At 42.9% G+C, this 23700-nt stretch overlaps 2 protein-coding genes and 1 non-coding gene across 3 annotated transcripts in view; 2 read left to right on the plus strand and 1 right to left on the minus strand.

The window, feature by feature from the left end:
- Nucleotides 1–1952, minus strand: part of C7 (complement C7) — a 35696-nt gene extending 33744 nt beyond the window's left edge. The window contains 2 exon segments of the mRNA XM_056849058.1: nucleotides 1434–1489; nucleotides 1826–1952. Coding sequence (XP_056705036.1) covers nucleotides 1434–1489; nucleotides 1826–1831 — 62 coding nt within the window. The 5' untranslated portion in view covers nucleotides 1832–1952.
- A 9623-nt stretch (nucleotides 1953–11575) lies between these two features.
- RPL37 (ribosomal protein L37) lies at nucleotides 11576–16250 on the plus strand. The gene is made up of 4 exons (XM_056847859.1): nucleotides 11576–11654; nucleotides 14237–14372; nucleotides 14591–14675; nucleotides 16132–16250. The coding sequence occupies exons 1-4, from the start codon at nucleotides 11652–11654 to the stop codon at nucleotides 16199–16201; spliced, it is 294 nt and encodes a 97-aa protein (XP_056703837.1). The 5' UTR covers nucleotides 11576–11651; the 3' UTR covers nucleotides 16202–16250.
- LOC130477231 (small nucleolar RNA SNORD72) lies at nucleotides 15965–16045 on the plus strand. The gene has a single exon (XR_008933318.1). It is a non-coding gene; the product is annotated as a small nucleolar RNA SNORD72 (small nucleolar RNA).
- Nucleotides 16251–23700: the final 7450 nt, after the last annotated feature.

Consider the following 23700-nt stretch of genomic DNA (forward strand, 5'->3'; position numbering starts at 1 on the left):
TTTGGAAGGTGGACTCTGTGGCATTATACCCCATTGAAGTCCTTCCCCTACCTCAACCCTGCCCTCCTCAGGCTCCGCCCCCCAAATCTCCAGTTGCCAATTTTGGATTGGGAAATATCTGAAGATTTTGGGGGTGGAGCCTGGGGAAGGTGGGATTTGGGGAGGGAAGGGACATCAGCAGGGTATAATTCCATAAAGTCCACCTTACAAAGCAGCCATTTTTCCAGAGGATCTGATATTTGTCACCTGAAGACCAGTTGTAATTCCAGGAGATCTCCAGCCACCACTGGAAGGTTGGCATTCTTAACCCTTGATCCTCTGGAAATATGTTAGAGTGGAGCAGTCAGGGGCACTGATTCCTACTGTTCCAGAGCAAGGGAGAAGCTCCTCTTCCTAGCCCTGGAAGTCATGCAGTGTAAGCCAGAAGCATGTTTGCTCAGATATTTGTCCTGCTGAGTTTAATGGGATTCACTCTCTTGCAAGAGTGCTTCCCACTGCAGGCTTGAAAGGAGAGCAACGTGGGGTCGGCATGGCAGGTGACACCCAGCATAAAGTTATGCAGATAAGTGTGATGGAATTTTTAAAACATTTTGAGGAAGGAAGGAAGGAAAGAAAGAAAGAGAGGGAAGGAAGGAAGGAAAGAAGGAAAGAAGGAAAGAGAGAGAGAGACAGAAGGAAAGAAGGAAAGAGAGAGAGACAGAGAGAGACAGAGAGAGACAGAGAGAGACAGAGAGAGACAGAGAGAGACAAAGAGAGAAAGAAGGAAAGAAGGAAAGAGCAGGAAGGAAGGAAGGAAGGAAGGAAGGAAGAAAGAAAGAAAGAAACTTGACCATTTTAATAAGAAGGAAGCCTGGCATAGAGTATACAATGTTACCTTCTCTTCTGCCTTTAACAGCAGCATAAGAGGGGGAGAAATTCAACCTGCATTCCTGGCAGAAGTTCAACTGGTAAAACTAAGGCTGGCTACAAAGATGCAACTCTCTGTGAAATTTCTCAATGTTGCATCTTTGTATCCAGCCTTAGGTTTAACTTCTACCAGGAATACAGGCTGTTAAAAGCATACAAGCTTTACCAGAAAAAAAGGAAGTAACAATACATATCCTCAGTCTATCTCAAACGAGTTTAAAATACTAGCTACCCTGGGCCTGCCCCTGAAGAGGATAAAAATATATAATATGCAGAGCAATGCAACTTCTGGGAGGGAAGGCGGCATGGTATACCCTGATCTCATCAGATCTCAGAAGCTAAGCAGGGTTGGTACTTGGAAGGGAGACCACCAAGGATGGCTCTGCAGAGGAAGGCGATGGCGCACCACCTCTGCTTCTCACTTTCCTTGAAAGGCCCTTGCTGGGGACGCCATCAGTCAGCTGTGACTTGAGGGCACTTAATGTATGTAATGCAGTCTCCATGTTCCTTGCACAAGACCTACTCACCTTGAAAAAGCATGAAAGGAGCCCACAATTTCTGCCAGAATGAAAATTTCAAATGCCTGATTAAGAGAGAGAGAAGAAAAGTTCATTTCTTTCCGCTTTATTATTTTTAATTAAAATGTGCATATGTTTAGATAACATTTGTTCTTATTTTCAGAGTATGATTCAGACTGAAGCGTACAGCAAGCAGTTGCCACTGTCAATACTGTCGGTTTTAAACATATACCCATTCCAGTTATAGCTCCCTGACATCATCAAACTTCCTTCTCCTTTTTTTCCCCCTGGCAGTTCTGCTACCATGCTGTGCATTTCTGCCCAAGAGCTCTCCTGAACACATTAATCTTTCATTAGCATTTGTTTCATCGTGGTAGAAACTGGCTCAGCGATCGCCTTACCTTCATGTTCAGAGATGTACACTCCTCTATACAGCTACTAGCAGCGAAAGAAACGTTCCTCCTTTGGGAGACGAGGACAGGGAGAACAGTCGTCAGTCAGTCTGTCTCAAAACTTCTGGCGACCGACTCTGCCTCGGGGTTCTGCTTTTTCTTACTTGAAGAGGCTTTAAGCAATACAGAGGAATGTTAATACTCTCTTATCACCCCTGGGGACCCAAACAGCCAGTTCCTGTAACTTCTCAGCATCTTAAAAAGACTAGAAACGAGAGTCGAAATCAAAGTTTGGCTTCGTCTACTGCGAAGGAGCGGAATTCAGCTATGAGGAAATACTTAGGAAAGGAACGAGAGAGCAAATTGTTTTCTTTTGGTCCTGACAGGGGTCGGGGTTACCACCAGTCAGGGGGCTGTCAGCTCACTCCAGTAGCACTTTTGGGGAGACCATTAAAAGGTCGCAAAATTGCAGCTATATGCAGTGCAGTTCTGGGCATGGTTACACCAATATAAACCCATTTATCTCACTAGGCTCGGACTGGAACAATTCCGCAGGAATGCAGTGTCGTTATTTTTTTTTTACCCCTGGATGCCCTCCAACTATTCACAGATGAATAAAGGGACATACTTGTAAAGCTCCTATTTTCATTAGGATCACAAGAAGCTCTACTTGGCCACTGTTTTTATGCTTTGCTGAAGGTTTTACTCCACCTGCTGTAAGCTGCTGTAAATGTACTTTGCAATAGCTTTCCACCCACTGATTCAGAAGCCAAGACAGCATGTGCTTTTTTGGTTAAAGCTGTAGTACCAAAACCTAATTATCCTACAGTATCTTATCAATAGTTTAAAGCAGAACTCAGCAGCCGCAGGCTGTACTGGGTGAAACAGCAGGCTGTATTGGGCTTGCCATTTGCCCACCGGTGGCAAGTAAGTCCCTGCTCTTGGCTACAGTCCCCTGCCCTCGAGAAATTGGAGAGTGGAAGAAAAAAAATGACCAGAAACGGACTCCATAGCAGCGCTCTAGAACTATCTCCATGTCTGTACTGTAGCGACCATAGAGATTAGGGGAAATTCCTAGAGTGTCACTTGGAAGTGTCATCACATCCCCCCCAGACTCCACCCTCCCCAGGTACCACCCTCAAATTCACCCAGCTTTTGCTAAGGCAGTGCTACTAGTCCTAGGCTGCAGGTTGCATGGCTTTAGTGTTCATGTGCATGGATGTGCACTAGAGGCAAGATTCATCTCTTCCCAGCCAGAGAACTGAGATCTAGAAATTCTGGTGAACAAGTTACATTTTTGAAGTATGACAACTCTAACCTGTAGCATAACATGAAATATGATGAATCTAATTAACAATATTTATGTGGGCATCCCCAAACTGCAAAAATAGGGACCATGATTTACTGGTCACAGGTCCCTGACACAACTAACTGATGCAGATCAAAACGTGTGTTAAAGTATTTACAGAATGGGATTGAGATGCCAAAACCCATTGAAAAAGATTGCCAGACTGATTTTAATGCGCAGCAGCTGTTATCCTGACAACAGGCAACGGATGTGGTAGAAGGTAGGACAGCACTGAGATTTAAAGCACAAGTGAAAGTAGTTATGTAATTTAAGGCTGCAGACTTCATAGTATGAAATGTAAGTACAAAATGCACTGGTCACTAAAAACGCACAAGAAATGCCAACAAAAATTAACTCAAGCCAAACCTGCAGTTTTCACATAAGAAACAGATTTAATACATTACGAGAACCATATACCGGTATCTGAGGATCAAAATAGTCAAGAAATTGGGAGATCAATGAACAGGTCTTCCCTTTTAAAAATTGCAAAGAGATCTATGACCTTCATCCTGACCCTGACAACACATCCTATTAGATATCTCCTTTAGAGATTATACATCCAGCAAAAGGAGAATATAGCATCAGCTGACATCACACAAAGACAGCTGGTAAGACCAAAATAAGAAGGGGAAATTGACAAGATTTCCTTTTAAGATTACCGGAAGTAAAACCAGTATTTGGTAGAGCAGCAGTTTTCAAATCTTAGCAACCTCAGTATCCAGAGTTGTTGGGTCCAGTTCAGTTCAGTTTATTTACAATCATTTGACCAGCAAGTATCATTACAATTTTTGTTAGTATCATTACAAGTTGCTGGGTTCTTCTTCGCCACCGGCAGGAGGTTTTGGGGGCAGAGCCTGAGGAGGGCAGAGTTTGGAGAGGGACTTCAATGCCATTTAGTCCAATTGCCAAAGCGGCCACCACAGAAGGAGGATCTTCACTATATGACTGAATGTAAGCTGTGGCAGCCGTTAAAGAAGAGATGTTTTTATACCCCACTTTTCTCTACTGTAAGGAGTCACAAAGCGGCTTACAGTCACCTTCCCTTCTCCTTCCCACAACAGACACCTTGTGATGTAGGTGGGGCTGAGAGAGTTTGGAGAGAACTGTGACTAGCCAAAGGTCACCCAGTTGGCTTCATGTGGAGGAGTGGGGAAACCAACCCAGTTCCCCAGATTAGAGTCTGCCGCTCATGTGGAGGAGTGGGGAATCAAACCTGGTTCTCCAGAATAGAATCTGCTGCTCTTGACCACTAACCATGCTGGGTCTACTCCTGCAGCGGCAATTTTGTGTCCGAATTCCAAAGATGACCACAGGCTCAAAAAGGTTGGTGACCCCTGGCCTACAAGGCCAGGTCTCAGGACTGCAGTTCGAAAGCCGTTGACTCACACTGCATCCAGAAGATGTGTGGAAAACGCGGGGAGAGAGAGAAGTGACTTCTAATGGTCGGAAAAGACGTGCATAATGAAAACGAAGCCCCGAAGTAGTTGGGGGGAGGTGATCTCCACGGAAACAACCTGTGCATAAAAGGCCAAAGGCTCCTGATTGACAAGAAATCTTCTCACATGTGCATTTCTTTGTTCATTAGATTAACCAATTTAAAATGTGTTTTACAATTGTCCAATATTATGAGCTAATACCTAGGGAGGAACTGGATATTTATACTTGCTTGTTTGGGGGCTGTTTCCATCTGGTATGGAACAGTGAGATAAGCAGGTATTTGCAATAGAGACCATTAACTCTGCTTCTTCAAGTTGTGTACAGTCATGAGGAGTCCATTATTTTTTCTTATTGGCTTTTGCCTCTTTTTGTAGGATACATTTTAAGGTTCCTCTTAGATTTCATACACCCTTGGAATACAGCAACGTCGAGCCTATTAAAACTGATTTTGAGTCATGCATGCTAAAAGGTTTTCTGATTTTGATCTGAAGCCTCTTGCTGATGGAGAACCTAACCCAACCCTTTGTAGACACCCCATCGTTCATGTACGATAATTTGTTCCCTTTCTCTCATGATACCAGACTCAAACTCTTTCCCCCTATTACTTCTGCAGATGGCAAGGATCAAATTATACTTGGCTAGAAAAAAGAACGCCCTGTTGTTACATTCTGAGCTAGTGAAACGGGCTTTCGGTGAGAGCTTCTGGACTGGTATCTGTTAGCAAATGTCATCTGCCTTTTTCTAATTAGCTGAAATTAGTTCCAAAGCTCTTAAGGCATTTATCACATTTTAGGGACTAATAGAAAGTGTCTGGGGAGGTACTGCTAGGAAATGTGTTGGCTGGCTCTGTTTGGCTACTATCTGCTTCACAAATGGTTCCTTCCCAAGAGGCTTCATAGAGAAGACTTTCATATGAGCACGGAATAATCAGCTTTCTGTTGTATCCAGGAAAAACACAGGCCATTTATGCAGGGTCGATTCTGCTCCTCGCTCAATGCTGATTTTTTAAATCCGACCTTTAAAATGACTATTCACCGTCCCGATGCAAGAGGAGAAAGTCAAACAAATTCCACCCCACACACTCGCCTGCTCCTTGATTCCTTCGTTTACTTAGCCGTTAGCAAATGTCGTTTGCATAGCTAAGCCTCGGCTGGGATTCTGCATGCTTCCTTCAGTGGATGATTCGATGCGGGGGCGGAGCAAATACAAAAGGTCGTGTTAAAGGGGCTCTTAAGAAATGCAAAGCAGGCATGCGCAGGCATCGCAGTCACTTCCTGAATGAAAAAAATATGCTGGGCACTTCAGCCTGGAACACGCTGCTAATTACCAAGCATAAAAGGCCACAGAGTGGATTTGCATCTCCATGCACCAGGCTAGTATTGTACTCCTAAGCAAAGTCTACTCAGACTCCTGTTCGAGTGGGTCTGACTCCCAGGAAAGGGCTTCTTAGGATTGCACTGTAATACTAAACACTTTGTTTTGTATCATTCAAAAAAAGTGCAAATCACAAAGTGATGTCCATAGCTAGAAAGCTTGGGAAAAGGAGGGCTCTCTGGGTACATATAATTTTCAAACATGCAGGCATTATTCTTGGAAATCTGTTCTAAATTGATGGACCTTCAGTACATATGTTTAAAGATTAAAAAAATACTTCCCTTGGTGAACTACTGAGGTAGATCTCAAACTAAAAAAGTGGTCGTTAATCTTCTATAAAATGTGATAAATTATACAAAATTACCAATAACACAAAACAATAATTGTACCCTAAGAGGTGGATGGGCCAGGCTAGCCCGAACTTGTCAGCTCTCAGAAGCTAAGCAGGATCGGCCATGGTTAATACTTGGATTGAAGATGATCAAGGAAGTTCAGGGTTGCTCTGCAGAGCCAGGCAATGGCAAACCACCTCTGAAATTCTCTTGCTTTGAAAACCCTACAGGGTCACTATAAGTCGGCTGCAGCTTGATTGCACTTTTCCACCACCAACTTAAGAAGGACCTTAAATAGAAAGCCAACTCCGTTCTAAATCAACCTAATAGTTTGGGGATTGTACTGCACCCAATTGTCATTTGTGTGATCCGGCAAAAACTTCATCTATAGGTTAATTTATGCCAGAAAAAAAAAATCATAGAGGTGGTTTAAGATTAAGGAGTAGAGTTGCCAACAACCTGCAAAAAACCGTTCTGGCCCCTTAATAAAAGCTTAAGATACTGTTATTTACCAGGTGGTGTTATTTACCTCCATGCCATGAAAAGTTTCACCTCGCTATTTCTACACATTAAGCTTCTGTTACAGGACATTTCTTCTCCAAGGTGTTGGCAACCCTATTAAAGAGTGTGACATGATTTTTCTTGATTTTCTTTGTGTGTTGTGTGTTCCGCAATGTGTCTTCAGCTAGGTATTTAAACCTTTCCAAAACTTATATTGTAGGTCTTATACGGTTCCCAATTTCCCACCACTGCTCCTGCAGGGAAAACCGAGAAGTTGTGTCAATCCGCTCTAGTAATTGCTATGGTTTTACCATAAATGCTATGGTTTTACCATAGAGTTTCCAGTGATTTCTAAAGAGGCATGATGTCACTTCTGGGTTTTCCCTGGAAGTGATGTCACACCATCACTGACAGCGGCCCCCATGTCTCCACCCCCGTGCCTGGCAACCATAAGACAACTGAAAATGAACGCTATTCATTTAAGAAAAGAGAACATGGCAAAAGCTTCAAAACTGCAAACAGAACTAATTACAATTCACTTGTGCAATGTGACAAGCTCCTTATAAATTTCAGATGGTATCCAAGCAGACTTTTTTTCTGCCAGTATTTTTCATTTATTTTTCTCAGTATAATGTAAAATATGTCAGTGCACAGAATGTATATTTCTCAGGGGGAAATCAAGCCAGTTACTTATTGGAGCTTGGAAACTTCAATTTAATGGTTAAGAAAATAAGAACAGAAAGCTGAATTAATGCAGAAAAATTATTTCCATAGTACTCTTAATATTCAACACTTATTTTTATGATGCACGCTATAAATACTTCAGAATGTTTATTTTCTTGTGGCAATTGCTTTTGTTAATATTTCTAAACAAATACCCAAGGGAGGGAACCTACTTCATCGTTAATGTAACCCTGTTGTAATATTAATGTTCCCTGCTGACCTTCAAAGCACAGTAATTAGAAGCCTGTGTAATTTTTAAAAGAAATATTGCACAAGCAGAACTCTGAAAAGATACTGACCTCTAGTGGTAATCTGTGGTTGTATGTATATACTACATTAAACCTGCACATTTTTCTCCAGGTGATCTGATCTCTATCGGCTGGAAATCAGTTGAATTAGCAGATCTCCTGCTATACATGGCAGTTGGCAATCCTATCCACTCTTCAAAGCAGCCATTTTTCTCCAGGGGAACTGATCTCTGTAGTCTAGACATCAGTTGTAGCCCTGGGAGATCTCCAGGCCCCACCTGGAGGCTGGAAGCCCTACCTCCAAAGTCAGCCCACCAGCTATATATTCTTGCCTTTAGCATCTTGACAAAATCCTGTTTTTGCATTTCCAGATAGGCAGCAAAAATGGGAAGTTTATCAGCTCCTAATTGAGCACCCAGGAGCCCCGTGGCGCAGAGTGTTAAGCTGCAGTACTGCAGTCAAAAGCTCTGCTCACGACCTGAGTTCGATCTCGACGGAAGTTGGTTTCAGGTAGCCAGCTCAAGGTTGACTCAGCCTTCCATCCTTCCGAGGTCGGGAAAATGAGGACCCAGCTTGCTGGAGGTAAAGGGAAGATGACTGGGGAAGGCACTAGAAAGCCACCCCGTAAACAAAGTCTGCCTAGTAAACGTCGGGATGTGATGTCACCCCATGGGTCAGGAATGACCCGGTGCTTGCATAGGGGACCTTTACCTTTTAATTGACCACCACACATGGCTGCTCAGTTTAACAAACTACAGAAATGTGTGGACCTTGACAAATGCTATGGGGAGGAGGAACCCTTCATTCTTACAAGTACTCTTGAACTTTAGCTGTCAATCACATTGCTATTTTACAATATACAAAGTGAGTTTTCAAATTAGCTTTCCTCTTATAGTTGATGAATGCTGGGAATGGAATTCCATGACATTGCAGTGAGTTGGAAAGAGATCTATAAGGACATGTATATATTCCAATATAGAAAAATCTATTCTTGCAGGTATCAGTGTAGACTGCTGTATATCACAGTGAATCGAGTTGGAACAATCTGAAGTGCGCTTTCATTTCCGTCTGTCCTACTTTTAAAGTCTTAAAAAACAAACAAACCCAGATATGTTCAGTTATTCATTTGCATAAATCAAAACTAGCTAGCCACAAGCTCATGCAATACCAGACTCTCACTTTTTTCTTTTTCTTTTAAGTGACAGAGCATACTGATTCTGAATACAAAATTAGCATTTAAAGGGTGTAAGCAATAATTCTCAACAACTGTTATTCAGAAAAGTGCAATTTGATGCCATTAGCAAAGCATTAAAATTGTTGCTTTCTTAAGTGGCTGTTGATTCCCATCTGAGCTAATTCACTGGGTTTTCCTGTTCCTGTTTGCTTTTAATTTCCTCAAAACTGTAAACTCTATTCCACTGGACCTCTTTTGTTCAGTGAAGATTATCCAACAAAAATAATTTGTTTTGGATATACCAAGGTGTAGTCATCTAACAAGTTTAAGCAATGTTTGCTTAATTTTTCCCCAGGATGTGGCGATGGCTGCCAACTTGGAAGACTTCAAGAAGGGAGTGGACATGTTCATGGAGGAGAGGGCTATCCATGGCTACTAGTCAAAAGGAAAGTACTTATGATGCATACCTGTTCTCTACAGTATCAGAGGAGCATGCCTATTATATTGGGTGCTGTGGAACACAGGCAGGATAATGTTGCTGCAGTCGTCTTGTTTGTGGCTTCCTAGAGGCACCTGGTTGGCCACTGTGTAAACAGACTGCTGGACTTGATGGACCTTGGTCTGATCCAGCATGGCGTTTCTTATGTTCTTATCTGCCCCTCTGTCTTCAGCTTCCCCTCCTGGCAGCTTCTACCTAGGAGAACTATGGTACAGTTGTGTGATGCCTGCCAGAGGGCTATACCCACTTGCATGGTAGGGACCCACAAGGAATTTGATAGAGGGAATGTAAAATGTAAAAAGTATTCCTCCTGTTGGATGAAAAAGTTGTCTAACAGTGGGGAAAAAAGAATCTCTCTTTACTCTTAATGAGTCTAGAAACAGTATAAATACAGCTACAGTTAGCCCAGAGATTTAGAACCTTCCCAAAGGCTCTCAGAAAAGGCTGACTGGTATGTATGGCTTAAATACTTTTCTCTAGACTTTGTGAATTAGATACTTTGAACTGAATCAGAATAATTTGACTGCGATATTTTATAAATTGGATTTTGAAACTGAATAGTATGTAAGACTCGCTTGCTTTTACTGCATACATTGCTTTTATTGCATACATTGTAATACATACATTGTATTTTTACAAGAGTTTTTATAGGAGTTTTAAAGACTTGATAATCCGCATTTATACATATTTTACTAGAAGTATTTCAATAAAAAGACTTGCTTTTTAAAAGTAAGTAAAGTTGTTGAGTCCTGCTTACTCGATGATTGGCTGAACAAGATACCTTCACCTCTCAGTAAGTGAAACATTCTAAGAGCTTATCATCTGAACAGCACGACCCGCTTCAAAGCCACTGTTGGAATAAAAATACCAGTCTTTAAACTACCACGACTCCTGTTAAATTCAAGCTTTTATGCTTGCATTAATCAGATTGGCCTCTTTAGCATTTGCTATTGCAGAGCTGATAGTGTAATGCCCAGATATAAGGGCTGGCTTAGAACACTATGTATTCATACGCACACACATGGAAGCTTTGGGAAGTTGGCATCCGGGAGCCATGAACCAACAAATCATGCTCTCTGTGCCTGGTACGACCTCTCACCAGTAGAGAGCTCTGAATTACCTTCATCCTCAGGAATGTGTTTTCTAGTTACTAAGATCACAAGACCTAGAACTTGCTTAGAGACAGCCTTCGGGCAATATCTATAGCACTGGTTCCCAACCAGGGGTCCGTGGACCCCCAGGGGTCCACGAGAACTAAATTAAGGTCCACGAAACAAAGTTATAAACCCATAATAAATTAATATTTTCAATTAAAAATTATCTATTATAAAAATATATATTCAAACATTATTCTAAGTATAATGTTTAACTAACAGTTATGATTAAAGTTTATTTTCAAATTCTCAGAATTTTTATTTTGAAGTTTGGGGTCCCTGCACCGAACAAAAAAGTCCTAGTGGTCCCTGGTCAAAAAAAGGTTGGGAACCACTGAATAGGCTATGCTAATTAGAATGGAGTAGACACCTAATGTGCATTGGTGCTTTTGTGTATCAATCTGCTTGTCAGCAGCCACTGGCCTGCCCCATGCGAATGCATAAATGATACTAAGCTTCCTTTGTTTCTCGGGTGAGTAACTCTGCACATCTTATTTGAGGGGTTATTTCACCCCCAGGGTCTGTGTTTAGCTAAATACAGAACTGTTGCTCTTTTTAACCTCCTCCTAGTTGTCTTCATTGGGCTCTATCAGACAACCAGGGCACTTCAACAGTTGCAGGCACGTCGTGTCACGACTATTGTTTATTATTAACAACAACAGCAGTCATTTTTAAAAGCATTTTCAACGTGGGCCAAAAATGGCACTGCCTAATCCTCCGTTGCAATTGCAACACGCGGAGAAAACCGCACTGAGGACGAGCGACGGCGCTGGGGGGGGAAAGGCATCCATTCCCCTTCGAGATTTCCACGGGAAATGACCCTCGCACCCTCCCGTCTCCCCGCCCAGCGACTATTCGAACGCGGCTCCTCGTTACCATAGAAACACAAAGCCTTCCAACCGTCGAGGCTTGCGTCACACTTTTTCCCCATCCCGGCTGAACGCCGCCGGACCTCTTTAGGCGTCGCCCTTTCACCGGAAACGTGGCTAGGATAGCGGAAGTGTGGGCGGGGCTAGCTCTCTTTGGTCCTGGCGGCTGAAGGAAGATGGTGAGTGCGGGGAAGGGGTCGGCGTGGAATCCGCCGCCATCGGCGGCTGTTCGATCTTTTTGGATCGGGCGGGCTGGAGGGAAACGCTGCCGGGAGCCAGTTGGGATCGGGAAGCCGCCTCTGGCCTCCTTTTCGTCGGCCCCAGAGGCGGCGCGGCCGCCCGAGTCCCGCTTATCCGAGTGCAGGCCCGCGAAGCCTTTCGGTAGTGCCGTGGCCGGCTTGCCAGGGTTCCAAAACGAGGCCTTTCTAAGGCCAATTATGCACGGGAGGTTTTGCCTTGGGTCTGCTGCTCTCTAGAAGCACATTTTCCCCCATCCCAATTCCCACAACTCTGCCCGGGGGCTTATTGTTGAGTTTTGAGAATTCGTTTGGGGGAAATGTGCATCTAGAGAGAGGCAAATCTAAGGCAAGACCTCCCGTGCATAGAGTCTGTCTGATTGTATTAATTCGGATGGGGAAAATGTTCATCTGGAGAGCTGCGAACCCAAGGCAAAACCTCCCATGCATAAATGGCCTAAGAGTTCTCTTGGCCGGCCAGCCTCGTTGGCTGGGGAGAGGGGTTGGCTGTGAACCGGCACTGAATGGCGTTGGATAAGAACATAAGAAAAGCCCTGCTGGATCAGACCAAGGCCCATCATGTCCAGCAGTCTGTTCACACAGTGGCCAACCAGGTGCCTGTAGGAAGCCCACAAGCAAGACGACTGCAGCAGCATTATCCTGCCTTGTGTTCCAAAGCATCTCATATAATAGGCAGGCTCAACTGGTACTAGAGCTATTGGAGTAGGAAAGGGCAAGAGTCCAGTAGCACCGTAAAGACTAACAAAAATATTTTCTGGTAGGGTATGAGCTTTTGTGAGCCACAGTTCAGTTCTTCAGATACAACTAGAATGTGAGTCCATCTGTCTTTAAGTAGAGGAGAGTGAATTCAGACAAGCATTAGTATGTAAATGTTAACAGTATGTGAATAGAGCTATTGGGTATGCCTCACGACTAGTATTGATTTTGACTAGTAGCCATGGATAGCCCTATCTTCCATAAACCTGTCTATTCCCCTCTTAAACCCTTCCAAGTTGGCAGCCCTCACCACATCCTGGGGTAGGGAGTTCCACAGTTTAACTGCTCGTGGATATTTTCTTTGTCTTAAAGGGCCAGTGGTTCAGAGGCTTACCACAGCCCCCCACTTTTATGTCACTTCTTCCCTTTATTTCTGAACATGCCTTAAAGCGCTGGGGTGTGACGTGGGAGCTGTAGTCAGTGCATCTCCGGTTATCTTGCAGTCTCTCGTGCGGGTGTGTTAAAAGTATCACTTCTAAGCCTAAAGCGCATAGCTGCGAACTTCCTATACCACAGTTGATAGAATAATCTTACGGCAAGTGAAAGAGTTGGCATAATTTTTTGTAAGTAGAACCTGACAAATTTGTTAGTTTTTAAAGAGATGCAAATTTTTGCTTTGGCCGCAGCAGACTAATCTAGGTAATAGATTTGCTGGGGACCTTCTGTGTTCTGCATATGCTGAAGCAAAATACTTTTGATGAGAAAATTATGATGAACAAACCGGGAGGCAGTGTTTATAAATAAGATTGTGGGAAAGCACTCTAGGAAGGAGGTGCCAGTAGTTGTTTCCAAATTGTTTCTTTATGAATTAAGAAGTGCTGTGTTGTGATTTAAAATATGTAATAATTTCTTAATGAAGTGTGTGGGCGTGACTAAGCCTGATCCTACCCATTTTTTATCAAAAGCTTAACTGATCTAATGTGACTTTCTGAAACAATCGTGCACATGATTGTAACTCTAACTTGTGAAGGTAACCTAATGTACATACGATTTCAAAAGTAAACTCTTAAGTTTTTTTGAGAATAATCTGCAGAAGGAAGAATAAGTTATGGTCTCAGTCATTTAATGGTCTATGCTGTGTAAAAGTAGCATGCTTTTGAAAACTCGAAAGGTGTGCAGATAGCTTCATGTTCGTGCTTTGTAAAGTTGATCCAGACCTTCAGCAAATTGAGGCAGTTTGTTAAAGGGATTTTTGTCACTTTCCTCCATGGTGCTCCTGAAGGCTAGGGGGTCTATAGGAACAGTGTAGGTTGTGGAGCAGAGATCTGTAGCAAGAGGGCAAAACATCAGAAAGTGCCTGTTCCTCTGCATAAGAGCAGGGAGGGATTATTTCCACTGGTTCTCTATCCTTGTGGCTTTCTCTCCCTGCATCCTAGGTCTTTTGATCTGCAGGGACAGATTTTGGGAGATGAAAAATTAATTTAGTGAGAGATGGGGAAGGTGACAAAGATCTGTATATTTGCTCCATTTGTAGAAATGCTGGAAACAGCCCCATTTCAGCAGGCCCATAAATTTGGCCAGAGTTGCATCCCGTTTGCAAATTATAAGGCTGTGAGAATAAGGACTTGCCTTTAGTGAGTTCTCAGCTAAGGTCAGGACTGTATAAGACATATTTTTTAAAAAATACTTGTGCTTTGTAGAGCTTCTATTATCAGATATGTTGCATTAAAACCATATTGATCTTTCCGCTCATAGTAATACAACAGTAATTACAGCATTTATATAAATTTATTTCTCAATTATTTCAGACGAAGGGAACATCCTCCTTTGGCAAGCGCCGCAATAAGACTCACACTTTGTGCCGTCGATGTGGGTCTAAGGCCTACCATCTTCAGAAATCTACGTGTGGGAAATGTGGATATCCTGCTAAACGGAAGAGAAAGTGTAAGTGCCAAAGTTTTCAAATGCATGAGTAGAATCTATTAGTAAATATCTTTCTGTAAATTAGGAAAGCTCTATATATGGAAGAGAGCTTAATAAATAATGTGGAAGCATTTTGTGGAGAGGTGTATTACTTCTCTCCTTAGCATTTTGAATTATAGATGCTTGTTTACTTTTGTCTTCAGTGTAATGAACTGTAGAATTTACCTTTTATCTTCTAGACAACTGGAGTGCTAAGGCCAAAAGGCGCAATACTACTGGGACTGGACGTATGAGGCATCTGAAAAAGGTCTACAGGAGATTCAGGTACAATAGTAGAGTTACAGCATACCACTGTAATGTGCATGTCTTTTGGAGTGTGACGTAGGCCTTAAAGTGTATTTCAACACCTACTGTTTTTTACATTGATGGCCAAATACAGGGTGGGATCTAACAGACTGAACCAGAAGAGTTCCCTGAGTGGATCTCTTTCTTGCTGCCCCCTGGGAAACAGCCTGGTGCAAGGGGCTGCAGCTAGAAGGGGGGACTGGCTGAAATGGCACCACCTTCCTACTCCGGGTCAACTTTTGCCTTGTTGCAGAAGAACTCGCACGAGATTCCTATTGCTTTTTTCTCTCACTGCTATGTTTTTGATGGTCTCTGGCCCTCAGCATCAGCTTTCTGTGGGGCTGAGAATAAGAAGGGAATCCTTTGAGGTCATTCCTTTCACAGTTCATTGGATCCATCCAAATATCTATGAGAACTTAATCTTGCCCAGCAGCATCTGTTGAAGTTTAATGAAAATTTGAAAGTGATGCAGCGCGGGCCATTGTATTAATGGTCTCCAATTTTACAGCCAACACATAATTGTATAGCTTTGTTTTTGTACCTAGATCACGATGGGTAGCCGTGTTAGTCTGTTGCAGTAGAAAAGAGCTAGAGTTCAGTAGCACCTTAAAGACTAACAAAATTTCTGGTAGGGTATGAGCTTTCGTGAGCCACTGCTCACTTGTTCAGAAAGCTCACACCCTGCCAGAAATTTTGTTAGTCTTTAAGGTGCTACTGGACTCCTGGTCTTTTTTGTACCTATCAGACTAGATCAACAAAGCGATGTTGTGTTTTCCTCTAGCTTATTTGTGACTGCTGCATGTGTGTGAGTTCTTAGTGGGTTTTGGTCACAGCCCCTGTGAATTAGGAAACAGTATGCTTAGTTTCCTTCAAACTGATTTTAATTGTAGCCACAGCACTATTTCGCCATGTTACATTATTTAGAAACGTTCTGCTTGCAAATGATGATCATGTTAAAAAGACACTGCCGTGCCTTTTGGTGTGGCTCTACCATTGCCACCCTGTGGATCTTTTATTCTACTTCTGTTTAACTTGGAAGTGGGGCCTTCAGGGTGAAGTGTCTGTGGGGGGGTTGTTTGTATCTTTTGGTGATGGTGGTATCTAATCGCTGAAATGCTCGTCGCTGGTAATAGGGAACAACAGTCTACTTACTCTTACTGTAAGGTTTTAACTAATATAGTTGTGAACGTGACTAATGTACTATAGTGTCTTATGTTGGACAAAATCATAATGAACATGGCCTGGCTAAAGTTAAAGTGGAGTTAAGCAGCTTGTCAGTGATGTTTCTTCAAAAAAATGTCTGAACATATGAATTCATAACTGATTTCATCTTGTAACTGAGATAAGCTGACCAAAAGAATAACATTGTATTAAAATATTACAAAAATGTGCAAAAATTTTTTAAAAATGTGACTCTTATGTATTTTATATGCAGGAATGGATTCCGTGAAGGGACGGCACCAAAGCCTAAGAGAGCTGCTGTTGCAGCATCCAGCTCATCTTAAGGACTCAAACGCCTGTTTAAAATAAATGGTGTCATCTATGGAGGAAAAAGTAGTCATCGTTATATATTCCTCAGTCTCTGCTCTCCCATATCATTCAGAAATGTGTCTCTAAATTTGACTATTCAATTTTTCCTGGTGAAAGACCACACACTGAAATTTTACGGGAACAAATATACAAAACTTACTAGTTAAAGATTCATTTGGGTAAGCTGGTATGGTTGAATATGGAATAAGCCTCAGTTAAATGAAATCAAAACGAAGCTGCAGAAGTTATGATGCAGCTTGGTAAAGGAGCAAATCGTAGATGGCCTTTAATTTTTCGGTGGAGTGTTCATACGTGCCTTGTATTCATATACACAATATAGTCACTTAAGAGTCTGCTCATCAATTGAGGCATTCTGCATGCAGTATCATTGCAATCAATGCAGCTGTTCCAGAAGCATGCTGGAGTAACTGAAGATTTGCCTGATAAAGCGAATTTAGCTTGGCTTTATTAATGCAAATTCTAGAGGGGGTATCTATGTATGTCTGCTGCAGCCATAAGCTTTTGTGATTGCATACTCAAAAAGTTCCCCAACTTTGTTGTGGTCAGAGTTTCAGACTAGGATCTGGGAGACCCAGGTTCAAATCCCCATTCTGTCATGGAAGCTTGCTGGGTGACCTTGGGCCAGTCATACTCTTGTCAGCCTAACCTACTCACAGGGTTGTTTTGGGGACACAATGGAGGAAAGAATGTTATAAGCCTCTTTGGGTACCCATTGGGGAGAAAGGTGGGATATAAATGAAATAAATAAATAGTTCACAAAGTAGGATGAATCTTGAGTAGTATCCATAAGCCTGTAAGGAGGGGCAGTTACATTTCTGTGCTTAGAAGCCGCTGAATTGGAAATAATGTGCCGATTCGGTACTGTCCAACTTGGTCCACACCTACAATGAACTCATTGGTTTGTCTTTGAGTGGATCTTCTGTGCTCTGAAATGTCATGCCATACATCTGTGTTCCCCTTGCTTTGTAGTGGTTGGGTGTGTGTGTACATCTGCAAGTGAATGCATTTGCCTAACAAAGGGTTTTGGCTCATGACAGCCATATCAAGTTCAAGTGCAGGAAAAATGAATCATTTTCAATCTGCAAACATTTACTAAGGGTCCTCTTTTTTGGGGGGGGTGGGGACTCAGTTTTGTTTAGTTTAGTTTTAATATGAAGACTTGTTTTCAGAAAACTAATTCCCAAGTGTTAGAATACCTACAAAACTGTGTCAAACATGGCTATTATCTGATTTATTTATTTATTTGATTTTATTTCTACCCCGCCCTCCATCCCTAGACGAAGCTGGGCTCAGGGTAGTTAACATCATAAAATCCAACAATATAATAAGAACCATAAATCGAGACCTAGAAAAATCAACCAATTCCAGAAGTAATATCTAAAAACAGATTGTGCACCCTTATTTGCTGGTTCTGATGTATATGTCTTGAGCTCCTTGAAGACAAGGGTGCAGAAGCCACCCCTAAAGAGAATTTTAAGATTTTGAAGTACGTGTATTAGATAACCTAGTAGTTCCCAAACTGTGTTCCATGGAGCATTTGGTGCTTCGTGGAACTTCTAGTGCTCCGTGAAGAGACTGGAAAGAAAATACTACTGTCATTTGGTTTAGTGTATAGGTGCTAGGTGAAAATAAGTGCTCCGTGACGAGTTTCTCCTGAAAAGTGCTCCATGACTCAAAATGTTTTGGAACCGCTGACTGGATTTGGAATGATGAATTCGTGTGTCTGCTGGGGTTTGGGGTTGGAGCACAATACAGTACATTGACTTATTTCTATAACTGAGGTACATAAATAATGCCTATGGTTACACCAGGAACTCTGAAATTGAGAGAGTACATCAGAGGAAGTTCTAAATAGGATAACTAGTCTGAAACCACATTTCTGATTGTTTCCTTCATGGATGTAGATGTTTGTTTCATTGGTTGCAAAGCGGGCTTCTCTTTGCGGTGTAGAACTGATTGTTCAAGAGAAAAGAGATGGGAGTCTCACCATACTGTACAAAGCTGCCAAAAAGAAAATGATCTGCTACGTGAACTGGAAAATCCAATATGCTGTTAAAGAGAGAAACAGCAGGCTCTCTACTAATAGTGCTTGGCAGGACCCCCGATGTGAATTATATTTGGCCATAGCATCAGCTAGAAAAAAGATCAATTCATGACTTGCTCAGATAGAAATGCTACAGTTGAAAATCAATAGCATTTGTAATTAAACACCCAACGAATTTTGAGAGGTTTTGTAGTACAGAAGTATAAGTCTAGTATTTTCCTGGTAGCAACTATAACCAGCTTCGTTGGAGGCCCAGCTATTGATGTGGTTGTTCAGGCTTGAATACCTTGAACTGGCACTACCCCACCCATCAACTAAGTTGGGAGGAAAGCCAGGATCTCCAGCTTTGCAGAAATTTGAAAAGAATCTTGTTTGGGCTTTCCCAACCTCGACGAGAGTTGCAACCTGTTTTCCAAATCCCTCATGCTCTGCAAGGCAGGGAGATATCCCCTCCCTTCTCCAGGCCAATGAGAATAGTGGGTGAGTTGATCTCTTGAATTGGTGGAAGTTCCATGAGAGACTATCGCCCTTCCCCCTTTTTTCACCTTCAGGAAACCATTTCTATCGTGTAGCAGTAAAGGAATTTGATTCAGGGCTGGCAGTCAGTCCAACACCCATGAGAGCCAGCGTGGTGTGGTTAAGAGCAGTGGTTTGGTGCTTTGGACTAATCTGGAGAACCGGGCTTGATTCCCTACTCCACATGAGCGGCGGACACTGATCTGGTAACCGTGTTGGTTTCCCCATTCCTACACAAAAAGCCAGCTAGGTGACGGGCCAGTCACAGTTCTATTAAGTGCTCTTTCAGCCCCACCTACCTCACAGGGTGTCTGTTGTGAGGAGGGGAAGGAGATTGTAAGCCGGTTTGATTCTTCCTTAAGTGGTAGAAAAAGTCGGCATATAAAAACCAACTCTTCTTTCTTAAAGAAGGTTTGGAACAGCTAGCCTGCAGCCCAGAGGCGTCGACTTTTAAGGTTTTGAGGAGAGGGCAGGAGCAAGCCTGAGGAAGGGGTGTGGAAAGCGCTGTAAAGGCACAGCTGATAGCACCCCCATAGGGTTTTCAAGGCAAAAGAGTTGGTTTGCCATTGCCTGCCTCTGCATGGCAACCCTGGACTTCCTCGGTGGTCTCCCATCCAAGTACTAACCAGGGCCGACGCTGCTTAGCTTCCGAGATCTGACAAGATCAGACTAGCCTGGGCCAAGTAAGGAGTGGGGATCCAAACAAGATATCAAGAAAAACATCTTTATGACGTAAATTAAAAATTCAGTAAAGCTAACAAGCCAATGTGTCAGACCTGGATCAGGGAGACTGTTAGCAACAGGCATCGTTTGCAGCAGGTCCTCTCCTGGAGTGGATGAGGCAGATACCTTCCCTTGCCACACTCAGCAAAGGCATGTAATACTGCAAGGTAAGTTGTTCTGAAAAGGATACATTTAACTGTGCAATAGCGTTTAACTTGCTATTATTTTTAGCTTTGTGTATTGGTCTTGCTGGACGCATACGATGTTCAGTCACCTTGAGATTGCAAACATAAGGCAGAGTTTAAACACTTTGAGGCAGCGTGGTGTAGTAGTGTGATTCCCCACTCCTCCACATGATGCCTGCTGGGTGACCTAGGGCCAGTCTCAGTTCTCTCAGAACACTCAGCCCACACAGAGGCAGGCAATGGCAAACCACCTCTGAACGTCTCTTGCCTTGAAAACCCTACGGGGTTGCCATAAATCAGCTGTGATTTGGCACTTTACACATACACACATAAATACTTTGTTTTTAAAATTTCATATCAAAGTTCGGAGAAGTAGCATTCTGTGCGCCAACATAACACATTGTGGTTAATACTTGGACTTTAAGATCATTGTGGTTAATACTTGGCCTTTAAGATACCCAATCATTTACTATTGTGAAAAAAGTATGGATATATATTCATATGTTAAGTGTTTTTTTCTTCACTCTTCCACGTACTTCAGTGGCTGGCATTATAAAATAGCACTGTCCGCCAGTACAAATGGAATTAAAGTTCAGGGTGAACCCTAAAACTTTGTGTTATGGCTGAAATAGGTAAATGTCAGCACTCAAAGAGATAAAAATCTCAGTGGCAACACAGAATCACACAGATTTGGTGCCCTTGACTTTGATAAATATTGGATTGGCTTCTCCCTTCAAAATGTCTGCACTACTTCAGTGTATAAAAGTTAGGCTTTAAATTAGATTTTCAAACTGCTGCACTGAATGTTTATAGCGCCTTGGTTAACTGTAATGTTCTCTGAGGTGCAAAAACAGATTATCTGACCTGTTAGGTAACCTCTGGAAGGAAGGCTTTCGCCCCCTGGAGTTAATGGTCACTGCAAGAGTAAACTGAACTTTTCTGACTTTAACAACACATTCGGGAATCTGTACACTCAGCAACTTTGAGTTAAGAGATTAAAACGATACTAATGAAGGTGTTGATGGTTTTATGCTGCTTCTCAGTAATAAGGGCTTTGGATTTGTCTCTAAAATGAAGCCAAAACAAGCAAATAAGACACAGAAAAAGTAGCCTTTGGGTTATAAATATTAATTGTAGGCATGCTGTACCTGATTTTGCCCAGTGAAATGCTTTGTGTCCTGTTCTTGCCCCCCCTTTTTTGTTAGTGTCTTCACAGCATCAAAGAGATTTTGCCACCCTGATTTCAGGAGTCACAGATTTGGCCATGCCGACAATTAAGATATATTCTAGTATGATTCAATATAAGGCATCTCCCTCAGCCCCAGGTAAAAAAGTGAAAGTACTTTCCTGTACAAGCACCTGGTCATTACTGACTCATGGGGTGATGTCACATCACGAAGTTTACTAGGCAGACTATGTTGACGGGTGGTTTGCCATTGCCTTCTACATTTTACCCTCAGTAAGCTGGGTACTCAGTCCCAGACCTAACATAAAAGACAAAAGAATTTACTTGTCCAACTTTGCTTGCACCCAGGGTCACGCGTGTTCACATTTAACATACCACAAAGCCACAGACTTAGCACACTAGTTCAGCATGGGCCAAGTGGGACTTTGAATGTGCTGTGCAAAATGTCTAAGCTGGGCTGTGGACTTGCGCAGTGTTAGCACAGTAGTTCAGCATGGGCCAGCACTGCACATGTCCGCAGCCCAGCTTAGACAAAGACATTTTGCACATTTAAAGTCCCACTGTTATTGTATTTACCCAAAAGGAAGATGAAATTTGCAGGGTTGCTAACTCTGGGTTGAAAAATTCCTGGAGATTTGGGTGTAGTGTCTGGAGGGGTGAGGTTGGGGAGGGACCTCAGTGGGGTATAATATCATAGTCTACTGTGTAAAGCATCTTTTTTCTCCAGGGGTACCAATCGCTGTACTCTGGGGATCAGTTGTAAAAGTGGGAGATCTCCAGGCCCCACCGGAGGCTGGCAACTCTAGTCATATTAAACATGACTTGCATATACAGGTTGCCAACTCTGGGCTAGGGAAGGGCAGGGTTTGCAGGGGGGGGGACCTCAGTGGGGTATAATGACATAGAGTCCACCCTGCAAAGCAGCCATTGTCTCCAGGGGTACTGATCCCTGTAAGTCTGCAGATCAGTTATAACTCTGGGAGATCTCCAGGCTCTGGCACCCTTTGCAATTGACAGGCTGGAAAGCTGGCGGCAGTAATGTCCGCGGGGATTGTTGCCATTACCATTTGAGTAGACATGCCCTGAAGCACTCTTTAAAATAAAACACCTTCCTATTTTTATTATGACTTCACAAGCATTAGGCATTCAGTTGAGCCTTGCCTCGCAGGCACCCAAATCTGACCTTCCCACAGTGGCAATTTTCGTTGAAATACAATGTAGTTAGTCTTTAAGGTGCCATGAGTCTCCTGCATGTGGCCTCCTAGCGCCTACTATATCAACACCGTGTGTGTGTGTGTTAAGTGCCGTCAAGTCGCTTCCGACTTTTACGCATGGGAGGTTTTGGCTGGGATTTGCCACTCTCTAGATGCACACTTTCTCCATCCAAATTCCCAAAACTCAACAATAAGCCCCCATGCGGAGTTTTGAGAACTCAGATGGGGAAAATGTGCATCTAGAGAGAGGCAAATCCAAGGCAACACCTCCCATGCGTAAATGGCCTATGAATCAATGTCCTCCTCCAAAATGTCCTGTCTTTGACAGCCTTGCTCAGGTCTTGCAAATGGAGGGCTGTGGCTTCCTTTATCGAGTCAATCCATCTCTTGTTGGGTCTTCTTTTCCTGCTGCCCTTAACTTTTCCTAGCATGACTTTCTTTTCCAGTGACTCTTGAATTCTCATAATGGGACCAAAATACGATAGCTTCAGTTTAGTCATTTCAGCTTCTAGGGTCAGTTCAGGCCTGATTTGATCTATAACCCACTGATTTGTTTTTTTGGCCGTCCACAGTATCCACAACACTCTCCTCCAACACCACATTTCAAAGGAGTCTACTTTCTTCCTATCAGCTTTCTTCAATGTCCAGCTTTCACACCCATACATAGTAATAGGGAACACCATGGCATGAATTAACGTAATCTTGGTTACTATACCAACACGCTATAAATAATTCACAGTGGGTAGCCGTGTTAGTCTGTCTGCAGTAGCAGAAAAGGGCAAGAGTCCAGTAGCACCTTAAAGACTAACAAAAATATTTTCTGGCAGGGGATGAGCTTTCGTGAGCCACAGCTCACTTCTTCAGATACAGCTTAGAATGTGAATCCATCTGTCTTTAAGTAGAGGAGAGTGAATTCAGACAAGCATTAGTATGTCAATGTTAACAGTGTGTCAATGTGAATAGCAGGCGTGATGGGATGAGGCGTGGTCTGCAGAAGAGTCTGTGATGTCCAGGGGAGAGATGGGGGTGGAGAAATCAGCATTGGTCATGAGCCATGCATGCAAGGTCTTTATTCAGCCCAGGTCAATGCATTGCCTTTAGTTGGAATATCAACTGCAATTCAGCAGAAAGCTCATACCCTACCAGAAAATATTTTTGTTAGTCTTTAAGGTGCTACTGGACTCTTGCCCTTTTTGACTACTGCAATTCAGCAGTTTCTCTTTCCCATCTCCCTTTGAAATTCCTTTGTAAAAGAACTGCTACTCTTAAATCTGCAACAGAATGTCCTGGAAGGTTGAAACGTTCTCCCACTGGTTTTTGAATATTGTGGTTTCAGACTTATGTCCATTTAATCTTTGTCTGAGAGCTGTAAATACTAATTTCTCAGGGTTTCCTTTTTCTTCCCCCCCCCCGCGGTCCAGAATAGTCCTTTCTTCTCTTCCCCCCCTCTTCCTCGGAGAATGGTTCCTCCCACCAACCCGGGCTCCCGCCGCCGCTAGGAAAAGGGGGCGCCCAGCGGCCGCGCGCAGGTCCGCTTCCGGGGTTTCGGCGCGGGCGGGCGCTCGCGTGGTTGAGCCGCTCCTTG

This window comes from Euleptes europaea, chromosome 4 (genome assembly GCF_029931775.1).
Source record: "Euleptes europaea isolate rEulEur1 chromosome 4, rEulEur1.hap1, whole genome shotgun sequence".
In the NCBI taxonomy this organism is placed as follows: domain Eukaryota; kingdom Metazoa; phylum Chordata; class Lepidosauria; order Squamata; family Sphaerodactylidae; genus Euleptes; species Euleptes europaea.

What these genes read in the sequence shown, in the direction of transcription:
- RPL37 (XM_056847859.1), top strand. An exon ending in TGCTAAACGGAAGAGAAAGT is followed by an intron (nt 14,373 to 14,590) that starts GTAAGTGCCAAA and finishes TTTATCTTCTAG; the next exon opens with ACAACTGGAGTGCTAAGGCC. An exon ending in AAGGTCTACAGGAGATTCAG is followed by an intron (nt 14,676 to 16,131) that starts GTACAATAGTAG and finishes TTTTATATGCAG; the next exon opens with GAATGGATTCCGTGAAGGGA.